The sequence below is a fragment of the Pezoporus wallicus genome, unplaced genomic scaffold (genome assembly GCF_028554395.1).
Source record: "Pezoporus wallicus isolate ANWC-B61680 ecotype Strahan unplaced genomic scaffold, APGP_CSIRO_Pwel_v1 contig_8006, whole genome shotgun sequence".
Lineage (NCBI taxonomy): Eukaryota > Metazoa > Chordata > Aves > Psittaciformes > Psittacidae > Pezoporus > Pezoporus wallicus.
In genome coordinates this window covers 1,653,524-1,665,134 of record NW_026635487.1, presented here as the reverse complement: position 1 = coordinate 1,665,134, position 11,611 = coordinate 1,653,524, and the positions used below count along the sequence as shown (strand labels likewise).

Here is an 11,611-nt window from a genome sequence, read left to right as displayed (position 1 = left end):
TAGGGGTGGAAAGCCAAAGCGGCACCCGAGCAGCTCAGCGTTCCCTATTCCTGGACATAAAGGGCTGTATCTATAGGGCAGTTTGTACCTCACAGGGATTTATGGAAGGGGAGAAATGAATCAGAGAGATCACACGGTGGAAAGGCTCGGGCTGTGACAGACAGAGATGGGCAGACAAGGCCCAGATGTACCAGTGACCATGGCTGAAGGATGATGACGATGAAACCGAAGCCGAAGGCACAAGGATATAGCACAAACAGAGCTGTGTGTCCCAGGCAGTGGGAAAAGAGCTAATGCAGTTTTTGCTCCTGAAGCTGTGGATGTATTTCTCTTCCCATTATGTTGGTGGTTTTTTCCCATTACTTTTCCTGCAAACACATCCGACTCTTCCTCCCCTAACACACAGCATGTGATGGGCCTAGAGCAGGGCAGGGAGGATGTCTTTGTAATCAGACCCACATTTCTCTGCATTGTCTGTGTTGTCTCAGCAGTGAATTCAGCCAAGCCCCCCCATAATCATGATGGTTTAGTGCTGTTTGTAAAAGCTCTGTGAAGGTAGAATTTTCCCAAATGGAGTTTCCTGGATAGGAAATTGCTTATCTAAGAGTATTATTCTATATAGCTCTAATAGCTCCTTTCCCCCTTCCTAGTCTGTTGAAGCCCCTTTCCACTGGGAGTAATGACTATTGAGCCTGAGGCCACAGAAGGGGTCTTGATGCCAAAGGAAGTGCCCCTCCACTGTGTTCCCTGTTCCCTTGCCTAGCTCCCCTTCCCATGCCCTTGATCCTCTTTCTCCCACGCTGTGTCCTACGTCGTCAGGCAGAGAGGGGCCTCATCTGCTGCTTTATTTCAGGCCCTTCTCTAATTACACACTGACATTAGTTATTTATATAATGTCCTTAACACCACAGCATCAATACTGGAGGTGCTGGGGTGGCCTGTGCCCGCCTGGCCATGCCCTGGCAGGCAGCATCCGCTGGTCACGTTGGTCCAGAGGTGCTGGAGCAGCATCCCAGCATCTGGCATCAGCTCCGCTGGAGAGCTGGAGCCAGGTACCCGGGAGAGGCACAGGGTCACCACGTGCCAGAAGGTAATCAGAGATGGCCTGTTCCTGGCTGGAGCTGCTGGATGTCCTTGGCAGATGGCACAATGTCCCTTCTGCCTCCGGGCAGCGTGCCTTTGCCCTTGAAGTCCACGCTTACGGCCCTCCCGTAGAGGAAGGCAGGGAAGCGCTCGCAGATGCGTGATTTCCCCAAGGACTCTGTGTGGGCTTCACCCTGGTCTGCTAAATAAATCCTTGGATGTCTCCTGCGCCCAGACTTGTTTGTGTGTCTGAGGCCGGGGTGGAACGCGTGGTGGGGTGTGTGCAGTTCCTGTTGGGGTTTGGTGCGCGGCTGCTCCAACGGGACGCTGATAACGCGGGCCGCCAGCCCGCTGCTGGCTTCCAGTTCCGTCTCGCTGCCTCTGCCTCTTTCATGTTCTGTGCTGCGGTTTGCAAGGCAGAGTTGAAAGGTTTCTCTGACTAACCCTGCCTGCCGGACTCAAAGGGAAGGAAGTCGACTGCAGCCAAGAAAAGGAAGCCGCTCGGTTTCCCTTCTGCGTCTGCAAGCGCGTGTGAGGGGGAGAGGGAGAAGGGTGTAGCCAGATCGCAAAGGAGATAGGATGGGAAGACAGCAGACCTCTTCCCTTCCATATTCTCTCGGCTCCACAAGCTCCCTGCGTGCGTCAGCCCGGAGCATGAGGAAAGGAAGCATGTCCTGGTCAATATTTACCCTGAGGCATGGGGCTGCTGGTGGGCTGCACGCTCCTGGCTCGCTCCTTGGCTGTGCAGTGTGTGAAGGCAGCCACGCCGGGGAGCTTCCTGCCCACAGGATGGTGGTGCTGGCAAGGCAAGAGGCCCAGATGCCTCCAGCCTGTGGGACAGGAGCCATGGGCTACGTGGAGCATGCGATGTGGAATAGCTGAGGAGGATGCAGAGGCTGCGGGTCCCTCTCGGTTCCCGCAGCATGTGCACAACCGGGCATCTCCAGTCTGGGGTCTGCAGCAGCTTGGTGGCTAAATGTGTGTCCATAGCCTTGGGACAGCACGGCCTGGAGCTGGGTTTGGGTTCACACACTCTGTGTTGCTGGCAGCTGCTTCAGGTCAACTATTTCTGTCCTCTGGGACATGCAGGGGGAGGCGGAGGGCTATTTCTGGCTCTGGTTGCTGACCCACCAAGCCACCGGGGACCAGTCGCTTCCCCTGTAACTCCCTCGTGCCAGGCTCACGCTGAGGAGCCAACCCAAGGCTCCCCCTGCCACCTGCATGGGAGGGCTGCCACGTGCCACGCAGGGCTTGTCACAAGACTGTGACGCTGGCTGTGATCTTTTGATGTGAAGCTGCAGTCAGCTGGCAAGAAGGGATGCTGTCAATAGGTGAACGATGCCCCTGAGGGATGTATATGTCACCCTAGGAATGGGTAACCTACAGACTGAGGTATGCTGGAAAAAGAGCAGTCATTACCATCCATATGTCACTTTCTGCCTTGTGTCAAAGGCTGTGAGCTCTGTACATGGGCCACTTCTCTGCTGGCCATGCCATGGGGCAACCGCATCAGTGGGCATCAGGAGTGGTCCTGGAGACCCCAGAGGCTGTGGGACAGGAAGGCGTTGGCTGGCACCACCGCATCTTCCCCACCAGCTTCTATATATGGGCCTGCCCTGTCTGAACCCATCACACTCGGATCTCAAGTGACACGCTGGGGAGGGAGGGGGGGTGTCTAATTTTAGCCCCTGAATGGATCTGTGCTGGAGCCGAGCTCTCTGCCCCTGTCAAGGGTACAGCATCATGTTGTGCTGGGAGGATTTTCCTGCGTGGCTCTTTGAATGGCTCCATCACCGGCTCAGGTTGTGGTACAGGTAAGATGCAGCCTTGTGATCTCTCTGCTACTTCTCCTGCTGCTGGATGCCCTATTCTGGTCTGGGGCTCTGTTGCATCTCCTTCCCCAGTGCCACGGGCACGGCTTGTTGCAGTGTCCTTGTTTGGGCTGTGTTTCATGTCACCTTCATGCGTGATGCTGTGGCAGCAGGAATGCTCTGGAGTGTAAATCCCTCACTTTTTAAAACGGGTTGTAGGCAAAAGGAGAAGGAAAGGGGTAATGGAAGTGCAGGGCTGCTGTGAAGAGAAACCCAGGCTCTCAGTGCTGCTGTGCTCGGGAGCAGAGGCGGACCTGAGGGGGGTAGTAGTAGTCTCTCTCAGTGCTGGCTGGGCTGTGGTCCAGCACAGCGATGCTTGTCCTGCTGATTCTGTACTTGCCTCCCTCTGATTTCAGCTGGAAATGAATGAGGATGAGGGAATGCAGGGCAGGAACCTGGGGACAAAGGGTTAGGGGCTTCCATCTGCTGATGATGGTGGCCCTTCCTCATGCCCTGATCTCTCCGTCCCCATCCCTTGTTTTCCTGCTGCAGGCATGGATGACTTCGAGTACAGCATCCAGCTGAACGACAGGGACTGGGCTGAGTTCTTCTTGGCGGTGGAGGAGTGCAACCTCGCGCCGGCCTCGCTGGCCACAGCGGAGGAGCAGAGCCTCAGTGACATTGAGCAAGGGGACGGCGTGCCGGGCAGCACAGACGGGCCGGTCACAGCCAGGGTGGGCAGCAGGCCAGGGCCTGGCACGGGCAGCTCTGCCCCACGTGGGGTGACCGGAGACGCCTGTCCAGGCTGGAAGGCCGACGGGCACCTCTCCGTGCCGGAGCTCCTCTCGGACGAAGCGGACGTGGGCTCTGCTGGCAGGATCCTGTGTGCGAGCGGAGAGCCCGGCTGCCCTTCATCCGCTCCAATGCCCAGTGTGCAGGGCAGGCAGCCCCCCTGCCCTCCCGCAGGCACCGCTGCCAGCCCGGCCGGTGGCACAGCGCAGGACGCAGCATGCGAAGCAGCAGCACCGCAGCCACAGAAAGGAGCAGGCAGCGGTAGCCCGGCTATGGAGCGTCCCGGCAACCCGGCTGGAAGGAGCGAGCACGGAGGGGATGCAGGAGCGGCTCCGGGACAGGGCGGCTCGCCCGCGGTGCCTGCTTCCCCAGGGAGATCCGCGAGGAAAGGTCTCGGCAGCGCTTCCCGCTTGGAACCAGGACCACGGGGACCCCCGCGTGAACCCCCCCTGAGTCCAGCGCTGGAGGCAGCCCCCAAAGCTCCCGTGTCCCCAGCACGGGAGGAGGCGAGCGGGGACAGAGCCGGCTCCGAGCGCTGCTCCCCCGCCGGCTCCCCGGAGGTTGTGAGGCCCAAGGTGCCAGCGCAGACGAGGAAGAGCCGGCGGCAGCGGGGAGTCAGTGCCACCGAGGCAGCCCCGGGGGACAAGGAGCCGGTGGGGGCTGCAGGACAGGGGACTGCGGTGCCCATAAAGGCACCTTTAAGCTCGCCACTGTCCTCAAGGAAGAGTAAAGGGAAGGAGAAGGCAGCCAAGCCGGCCCCTGTGAGGATGGGCAGCGAGGAAGCAGTGGAGAGCAAAAAGCCGGTGCCCAGCCCTGGTGTGGATGAGGGTGATCTGGCTGCAAGCTTATCCCCAAAGCAGAAGGTGAAGGAGAAGGCAGCCAAGCCGGCTCCTGTGAGGACGGGGAGTGAGGAGGCAGTGGAGAGCAAAAAGCCAGTGCTCAGCCCTGGTGTGGATGAGGGTGATGCAGCTGTGAGCATCCCCTTGAAGCAGAAGGTGAAGGAACCAGCCCCTAAACCAGCTCCTGCGAGGCTGGGCAGTGAGGAAGCAGCAGAGAACAAGCAGCCGGTGCCCAGCCCTAGTGTGGATGAGGGTGGCCCAGCCATGAGCACTCCCCCAGAGCAGAAAGTGAAGGAGCCAGTGGCACAGCCCCTGGGGAAGGTGAAGGCCACCAAGCAACCAAAGGCAGGGCAGGCTGGTGGCCTGGGGGTACGTGACACTGTGATCCCCGATGGCGCCAGCAGAGCCACAGCTCCTTCAGGAGGGGCATGCCAGGAGAAGCCTCTTCACCCCAAGAGTGTGGTGGCTTTTGGGGGGCATGCTGCAGACAGAGCTCATGTGGAGCCTGCAGCTGAGGTCCCCAGGGAGCTGGGTCCCCCTTGCTTTGAAGCTGGGACCTTCGCAGGGACAAACACCCTGGACGTGACTTGGCCTGAGATGTATGACTATTTGTTCTGTGACTCCCAAGAGGAAGAAGAAGGAACATGGGACTCAGTGGAGGGGGGAAAAACACTGGAAAGGGAAATCTCCTTGCCTGAACTCTATGAGTATTTTTTCAATGAACCAGAAGGAAAGAGGAAAAAAGCCAAGAGTAAAGACAGGAAGCGAAAGAAGTTCAGCAGCTTGGACCACACTGAGCTGCAAAATGAGGATGCCGACTTGGATCCAGTCAAAGACTCCGTGGTTATCTCAGTCCCTGAGGTGTACGAACACTTCTTTGTGGATGGGCCTGGGAACAGGGGGGGCTGGAGAGGGATGTTCTCCATTGCTCCCACCTCCGAGGTGAAGAAAGCTGTGGGGGCTTTGAAGACCCTCTTGCAAAGGCATCTCGTCGGACGCCAAGTCCCAGCACCCCAGGCTCTTGTGCGGAGAGGATCCGGAGAGAATCTCCCCCTCGTCCCGCTAGGTCCGCTGGGAAGAAGCGAGGCACAGTCTGACTTGGACATGGCCCTTGCACTGAGAGGTAAAGCACTGTTATCCCTGCCCGACAGCCCCATAGGGATGGATGTGCCTCTGCCCTGTGTGGTCCCTTCCCCAGCTCCCAGCCCTGCCCTGCTGCAGCCATCTCCACTTCAGCCACAGTGGTGCTGAGGCCCCCATACAGATGGGAGCATTTAGGTGGGCTGGTGTAGCTGGTCAAATCACACCCCGGGCATGTTAACCCTGGCAGCACTGGATTTTAGCAGGGAAAGCGTGCCTAAAGCCACCACCATCATGGAATCATCATGGAATGGTTTGGGTTGGAAGGGCCTTAAAGCTCATCCAGTTCCAACCAGGGACCCCTTCCACTAGAGCAGCTTGCTCCAAGCCCCTGTGTCCAACCTGGCCTTGAACACTGCCAGGGATGGGGCAGTCACAGCTTCTCTGGGCACCCTGTGCCAGTGCCTCAGCACCCTCACAGGGGAGAACTTTACAATATCTCATCTCAGTTTCCCCCTCCGTCAGGTTAAAGCCATCCCCCTTGGCCTATCACTGCATGCCATTATAAAAAGTCCCTCTCTGGGTTTCTTGTAGGCCCCTTCAGGTATTGGAAACCACGTAGGTTACCAAGTCCCACTGGACATCCTGTGTCACATTGTCTCTCGTGATGCTTACACTGCCCCTATGCCAAGCAAGTGCTGCTGGCTGGCTTCCAGTACTGCAGGAGGCACGGACAGAGAATATGGGTATATCCCATGCATACCTTACTTTGTCCCCCATAAACTCCAGTCCTGGGGCAGAGGTGGGCATGACAGCATGCATGCAACAGCCTGAAACTCAGCCTGGCCTGAAGTCCCTGTCTTAGGTGATTCACTTCTTCCCCTGAATGGATATAACTTACTGTGGATCTGATCTATATTTTTACACTCTGGCCAAGGAAAACTTACTGAGGCATTTAGCTGCATTAAATATGGTTGGGTTTATTGCAAGATCAGGCAGAGATGGGGATCCCCCACCCATCCAGCTGCCTGCAGAACCACATAGCTGTGCCTCTGATGAGGGAATGGGGGGCAGAGCAACGCAATCCTTCTGTACCAAAGAACTCATGCCCCTGAGATAAGGCAATGGCTGCTGAGCTGCTCTCCTGTTAAGGCTGCTAATGGAGCTGATAGTGGTGGGGGAAATGATGTGCACAGAGTGGAACATGTCCAAGGCTTCCAGCTGAAAAGGTGAAGGGGACTATAGAACACATGCTAGCTTGAAAAACACCCTCCCGAGACCTCAGAGGTCACCTGCACATTGACTGTTATGGGATGCAGGTAAGAGAAACAGGGATAAGGTGAGAACAAGTCTGACCCACTACCAAAGCGTATTTATCTTAAAGCTTATATGATGCTCAGAGGCACAGCGCCTCATAGGTAATATTAAAACCAAACAATGAATGAGTCATCCCAAAGGGTGCCTCAAAATAGAGCTTCCAGCCTGTTTGCACAGAGGCAAATGCCTTTGCCATGGTGTACCCAATTAATAAGCCAGTTTTAATTAAAAACCTGATCAAATAACCACAGGAGCAAAAGAACCCCTGTGTCTCCAAGTGGACTGGAACTCCAGCAGAGAAAGACATGCAGAGCACTGAGGGCTGTCTCTTGCTGCAGAGAGATGCTGAGCACTGCTGCTTCTTGGTGGCATCTGCATTGTCTTAGAGCTGCGTGCGTGTTGGGACATGGATGGGGACCTTGCCCAGAGGGACCCCACTGCATTGGCAGCCAGCCCAGGAATTGTGTTCTCCTAAATCCAGCCCCACTTCCAGGCTGGGAAGATACTCAGGGGGGTGGTGATGCAGTCAGAGGTCCTGGAGGCATCATATCCACTGGTGGTGCCTCTCAGGCCCATGGGCAGCATTAACAAGTATTTGCCTTGGGTTCTTAAAGTGTAAACCTGAGAGGGGTGGAAAATGTGCCCCTCTCCTTAGCAAATGTACCTGAGTCCTCAATAGACATGTTTGACTTGATCAATGGTGAAATAACATCTTCTGGGAGGAAAAATGTGGGACAAAGATGTATTTCTGGGGCAGTACAAGGGACCCACTGCCACAGAGCGACCAGAGCCTGCTGTGGCAGAGGAAGTGGTGTGAAACCCCAAACCTCCTGCTCTTCTTCCCACAGGGAGCCCCCAGGTTCCACTGGCGCTGACCCACAAAGACATGTGCCTCGTCTTCTGTGCCTTTGCCTCCTGGGCAGTGAAGACCTCCGACCTGCAGGCTCCGGATGCCTGGAAGACCAGTATGTATGGTGTCCATCCTGGAGGAAGAGGGGTGGGAAGGACCTCATGGAAGACATGGCAATGAGAAGAGCAGGGATACTAACACACCTAACACTGCCTGTGGGAAAATGCAGTCATTTCCCTACTTCCCCAAAGCATCCTGTTAGCTTCTAATACCTTCTAATGCCTATGGACATTGCAGTCCTGATTCATAGAACCACTTCTCTGGGCACCCTGTGCCAGCGCCTCAGCACCCTCACAGGGAAGAGTTTCTGCCTAAGAGCTCATCTCAATCTCCCCTCTCTTATCTTACTTATTCCCGTTGTCCTTTCCCCACACAAAGTGATCGCTGACTTGAACTTAGCTCTAGGACAAGCCTGTGTTCCTAGCTTTAGCCCTGCTCCATCCAGCCTCTGACAGAGACCAGTACCCGTGTACCAGGGCAAGAGAGGCTTCTTTAGGATCCATGCTGCCTAGAAGCTCAATCAGGACCCTGAGTATGCAGGCTTAGACTCCTTCATGCCATCTAGAGCAAATGCACGTTGTTCTAAAGTGCTGTAAATGTATATTCTTTCCTCTAAATACAGCTTAGCTGAAGTGTTATCCTGGTGCACTGAGTCCTGCAGGAGCTCTGTGGGTTCCTCTTCTCTCCAACCACAGCATTTGAATAAGTGGTGGGGACAGAGGAAGCTTGGGCAGCACAAATTAGCTGAGCTGTGGCCCAAGGGGTGAAGGTCACTGGATGAGGAGGGAGTGGGACAGCAAACACAGCAACCTTGCCAGGGGCTGGGTCCAAAGCCCCTGCCATGGGGTGTTAGGGTAGGACCAGGGCTTCCTGCTGCTTGTCCGGGGCAGGAATGTTCCCCACTAAGGTCACACAGGAAGCTGACACCCTGAGCTGAGAATAGCTTATTAGCTAAGGTTGCTCAGTACAGTCATCACAAGGAGCTTTTGGCCTGCTCCTCCTTGCCTTCTTAGTATTAGACCGTAGATGTGGCCTCAGAGAGGGTGCAAAAACCGGGATATGGGCCTCGTGCCCTCGGGATTGCATAACCCAGTGTGCAGTAAGCACCTTGGCAAGGAGGTGGCATCATGGCTTACACTTCTCTTGTGACATTTTGGGTTCCAACAAGCTGAATTTGCCTGTTCTATGTCCCCAAAATCAAACTCGTCTAAATTTAAACCAGGAAGCCCAAACAAGTAGAAAATGAAGGGACTATCCTGAATCCCTGGTGACATTTCCTACTTAGCTGAGGTTAGGCCCATTTGATGTCCACATGAACCTGTGTATCTAACCACCACCCATCCCTACCACACACATGGAGTCTATGTTGCGTTTCTCTTAAAAACAGCTGTTTCTTGTGACGTGCTGGTGTGATCCATGCACCCAAACAATAGGATCAGGTGTGGTTAGCCAGGCTATTCAGGGCTGAATGCATTGGGAGCAAGTACAAAGTGGTGGGGAGGAAAAGCAAAGGCAGGAAGGGAACTCTAGGTCCTATAGACCAGAGTGAGCCACGTTGCTGGTGATCTTGAAGGCTGGAAAAGCTCTTCAGGTTTGGGAGAAGCACCCATCCTCACCCTGGAAATGTGTTGGGCTCTTTTCCAGTGTTCCTGGCAACTTTTGGCACCCTTTCTGCCATCCGCTACTTCCGAAGGCAGGTCAGAGAAGGACGTCCCCGGACCTAGTCCCAGCACACGCCAGCGATGCTTCCCGAGGACAGGCGAGGACGTTTGGAGGCAGAAGCTGGGGACTTTGCTCTTGGGCAAGTGTGAAAAGCCTGGATCCCAGCACTGAGACTTCAATGGACCCATCCCTAAAGGGGACAGGATGTCGCAGGAAGCAGGATCCTTCCGGTGACAGTCATTTACAACACGGTAGGCAGTTTGTACCTGGATTGGACAGAAGAGGAGCCCGGTGTGGGCTGGCTCTGGTCTTTCTTTGCACACTTCTTGCATATTTGTGCTATCTCCTAGGAGTAGTCACAGTGTCTGTTCTAGGGCGCTGCTTGTCCATCCTCCCTGCTGAAGTCACCTGGTGGCAAAGGAAGGCACCGAGGTGGTGGATGGAGGAGAGAGCAAAAGAAACCAGGAAAGTGCTTTGTTCTTATGAAGGAGCTGGCTTATCTGTGAAGGAGGAGAGAGCTTTGGGGAAGAGCTGTGTCTGTCCAAACATGGTGCTTTGCTAAGCATGTGCTGGCTGTGTGTGGGTAAAGGGGGATGGAGATGCTGCTCACTTGGCAAGGACCAGGTCCCCCATGACCGGGTTGGCTCAGGGCAGGAGGACTCATCCTCTTGGACTGTGCTCAAAGAAGTCATGCTCAGTCTAACAGTTCAGCAGGCTGAGATAGGGTTTCTGTTGCATGTGGCCCTGCTGAGCCACAGCCATGGATGTGGCGTTTGGCCCTGTGCGTGCGGAGCACCCGCTGCAAGGACACATCTCACTGCTGCAGGCAGGGAACGGGCAGGAAGCCTGCAGCCAGAGCCAGGGGAAGGGGCGGCAGGGAAGGGCTCTATAGGAGCTGCCCATGATGGAAAGGGGCTGCAGGGGCAGCAGGGAAAGGGGCCGAGCTCAGGGAAGCCTCTGGAAAGAGCCCTCTTAAGGACAGGAGCATGTCGGAGAAGAGGAAAAGGTATGTGCACATGTTTGGCTCTGACAATCACCACATGAAGGGTCTAGATACATGACTTGGTCCCTCCACTGCCTTCCATCCTAGAGACATAAAGGTGGCTGGGAGGAGATGGCAAAGGAGGAAGTGCCATGGCTGAGTGCGTAACCCTGTGGGACTGGAGAGGGCTGGAATGGACCCAGGATGGAAGATGGGGTGAAAAAGGAAAAGGAAGTGGTTCAGTTTCTTCCCTGTCTCTAGTGCCTTCCTGAACACTCAAGGGCATTATTCATGATGGCTTTTCTTCACTCCCAAGTCTGATAACAGCATGAATGTGAGATTTGTTAAGCACTTAGGGACCAGATCCATAAAGATACCGGGGGAAGTCTGCCTGGAATACCTGTGTGGATCTGCCTATGAGCTTTGTAGGAGCACTGTGGCAATGTTTGTCTTATGAAGCCAGAGAGGAGAGGTTTAGCTCTTTCCTTGCAATGCAGAGTGCCATGCAATTTTAATGTGTGTAGGGATGTGTTGAAGATGATGTATTATTGCTGATGAGAGCACATTGTACAATTGTACAGAGAGGTATGTAGCAGTAAACAGCAAGAGAGAGATGTACATGGACTATATATGTATATGGATTATAGTATATAGATGTATATGACCATATATAGATGTATATGGACTATAGTAGCTGTATCGCCAGTAAGAGGAGTTTGGTGGAGGAAGAGAACAGATAAAATGTGCTGGAAGCTTCTAATAAAGATCTATCTCATTTAATACCCTTGTGTGCATTCCTGTCTCGATATTGTTTGTGTATGAAACTGCTGAACGAGTGCTGAGTTTTAAAGAGCAAGAAATCAATCCATGATGTGATGTTGATGCTAAAATGTAGGAGTTGTGCTGGCTGAGGACAGGGTATGCAGGGAGATGAGCTGCTTCTCCTCTTCTCTGGCTCAGGCCCCATGCCTGCCCCTCTAAGACACATCCTGGCAGTTGCCTGTCACTAACAGCCTGCTCCAGAGAGCCCTTTGCTCTCTCCTGTCTCAAAAGCACTCAGGACTCGAGCAGAGACCAGCTCTTGCCAGCTCCTCCGGGGCTCCCTGGACACATCAGTGAGCACAAGTCAATGCAC

General features: G+C 54.8%; 1 protein-coding gene across 1 annotated transcript; it reads left to right on the top strand.

The window, feature by feature from the left end:
* The first annotated feature begins 2,746 nt into the window (after positions 1-2,746).
* PERM1 (PPARGC1 and ESRR induced regulator, muscle 1) lies at positions 2,747-11,142 on the top strand. The gene is made up of 4 exons (XM_057432354.1): positions 2,747-2,897; positions 3,447-5,648; positions 7,771-7,887; positions 9,477-11,142. The coding sequence occupies exons 2-4, from the start codon at positions 3,449-3,451 to the stop codon at positions 9,554-9,556; spliced, it is 2,397 nt and encodes a 798-aa protein (XP_057288337.1). The 5' UTR covers positions 2,747-2,897; positions 3,447-3,448; the 3' UTR covers positions 9,557-11,142.
* The last annotated feature ends 469 nt before the right edge of the window (positions 11,143-11,611 follow it).

Bases quoted from the DNA above. Each gene is read 5' to 3' on its own strand.
- PERM1 (XM_057432354.1), top strand. From the start codon at position 3,449: ATGGATGACTTCGAGTACAGCATCCAGCTGAACGACAGGGACTGGGCT. The intron at 5,649-7,770 runs GTAAAGCACTGT...TTCTTCCCACAG, and splicing joins CATGGCCCTTGCACTGAGAG to GGAGCCCCCAGGTTCCACTG. The intron at 7,888-9,476 runs GTATGTATGGTG...GCTCTTTTCCAG, and splicing joins TCCGGATGCCTGGAAGACCA to TGTTCCTGGCAACTTTTGGC.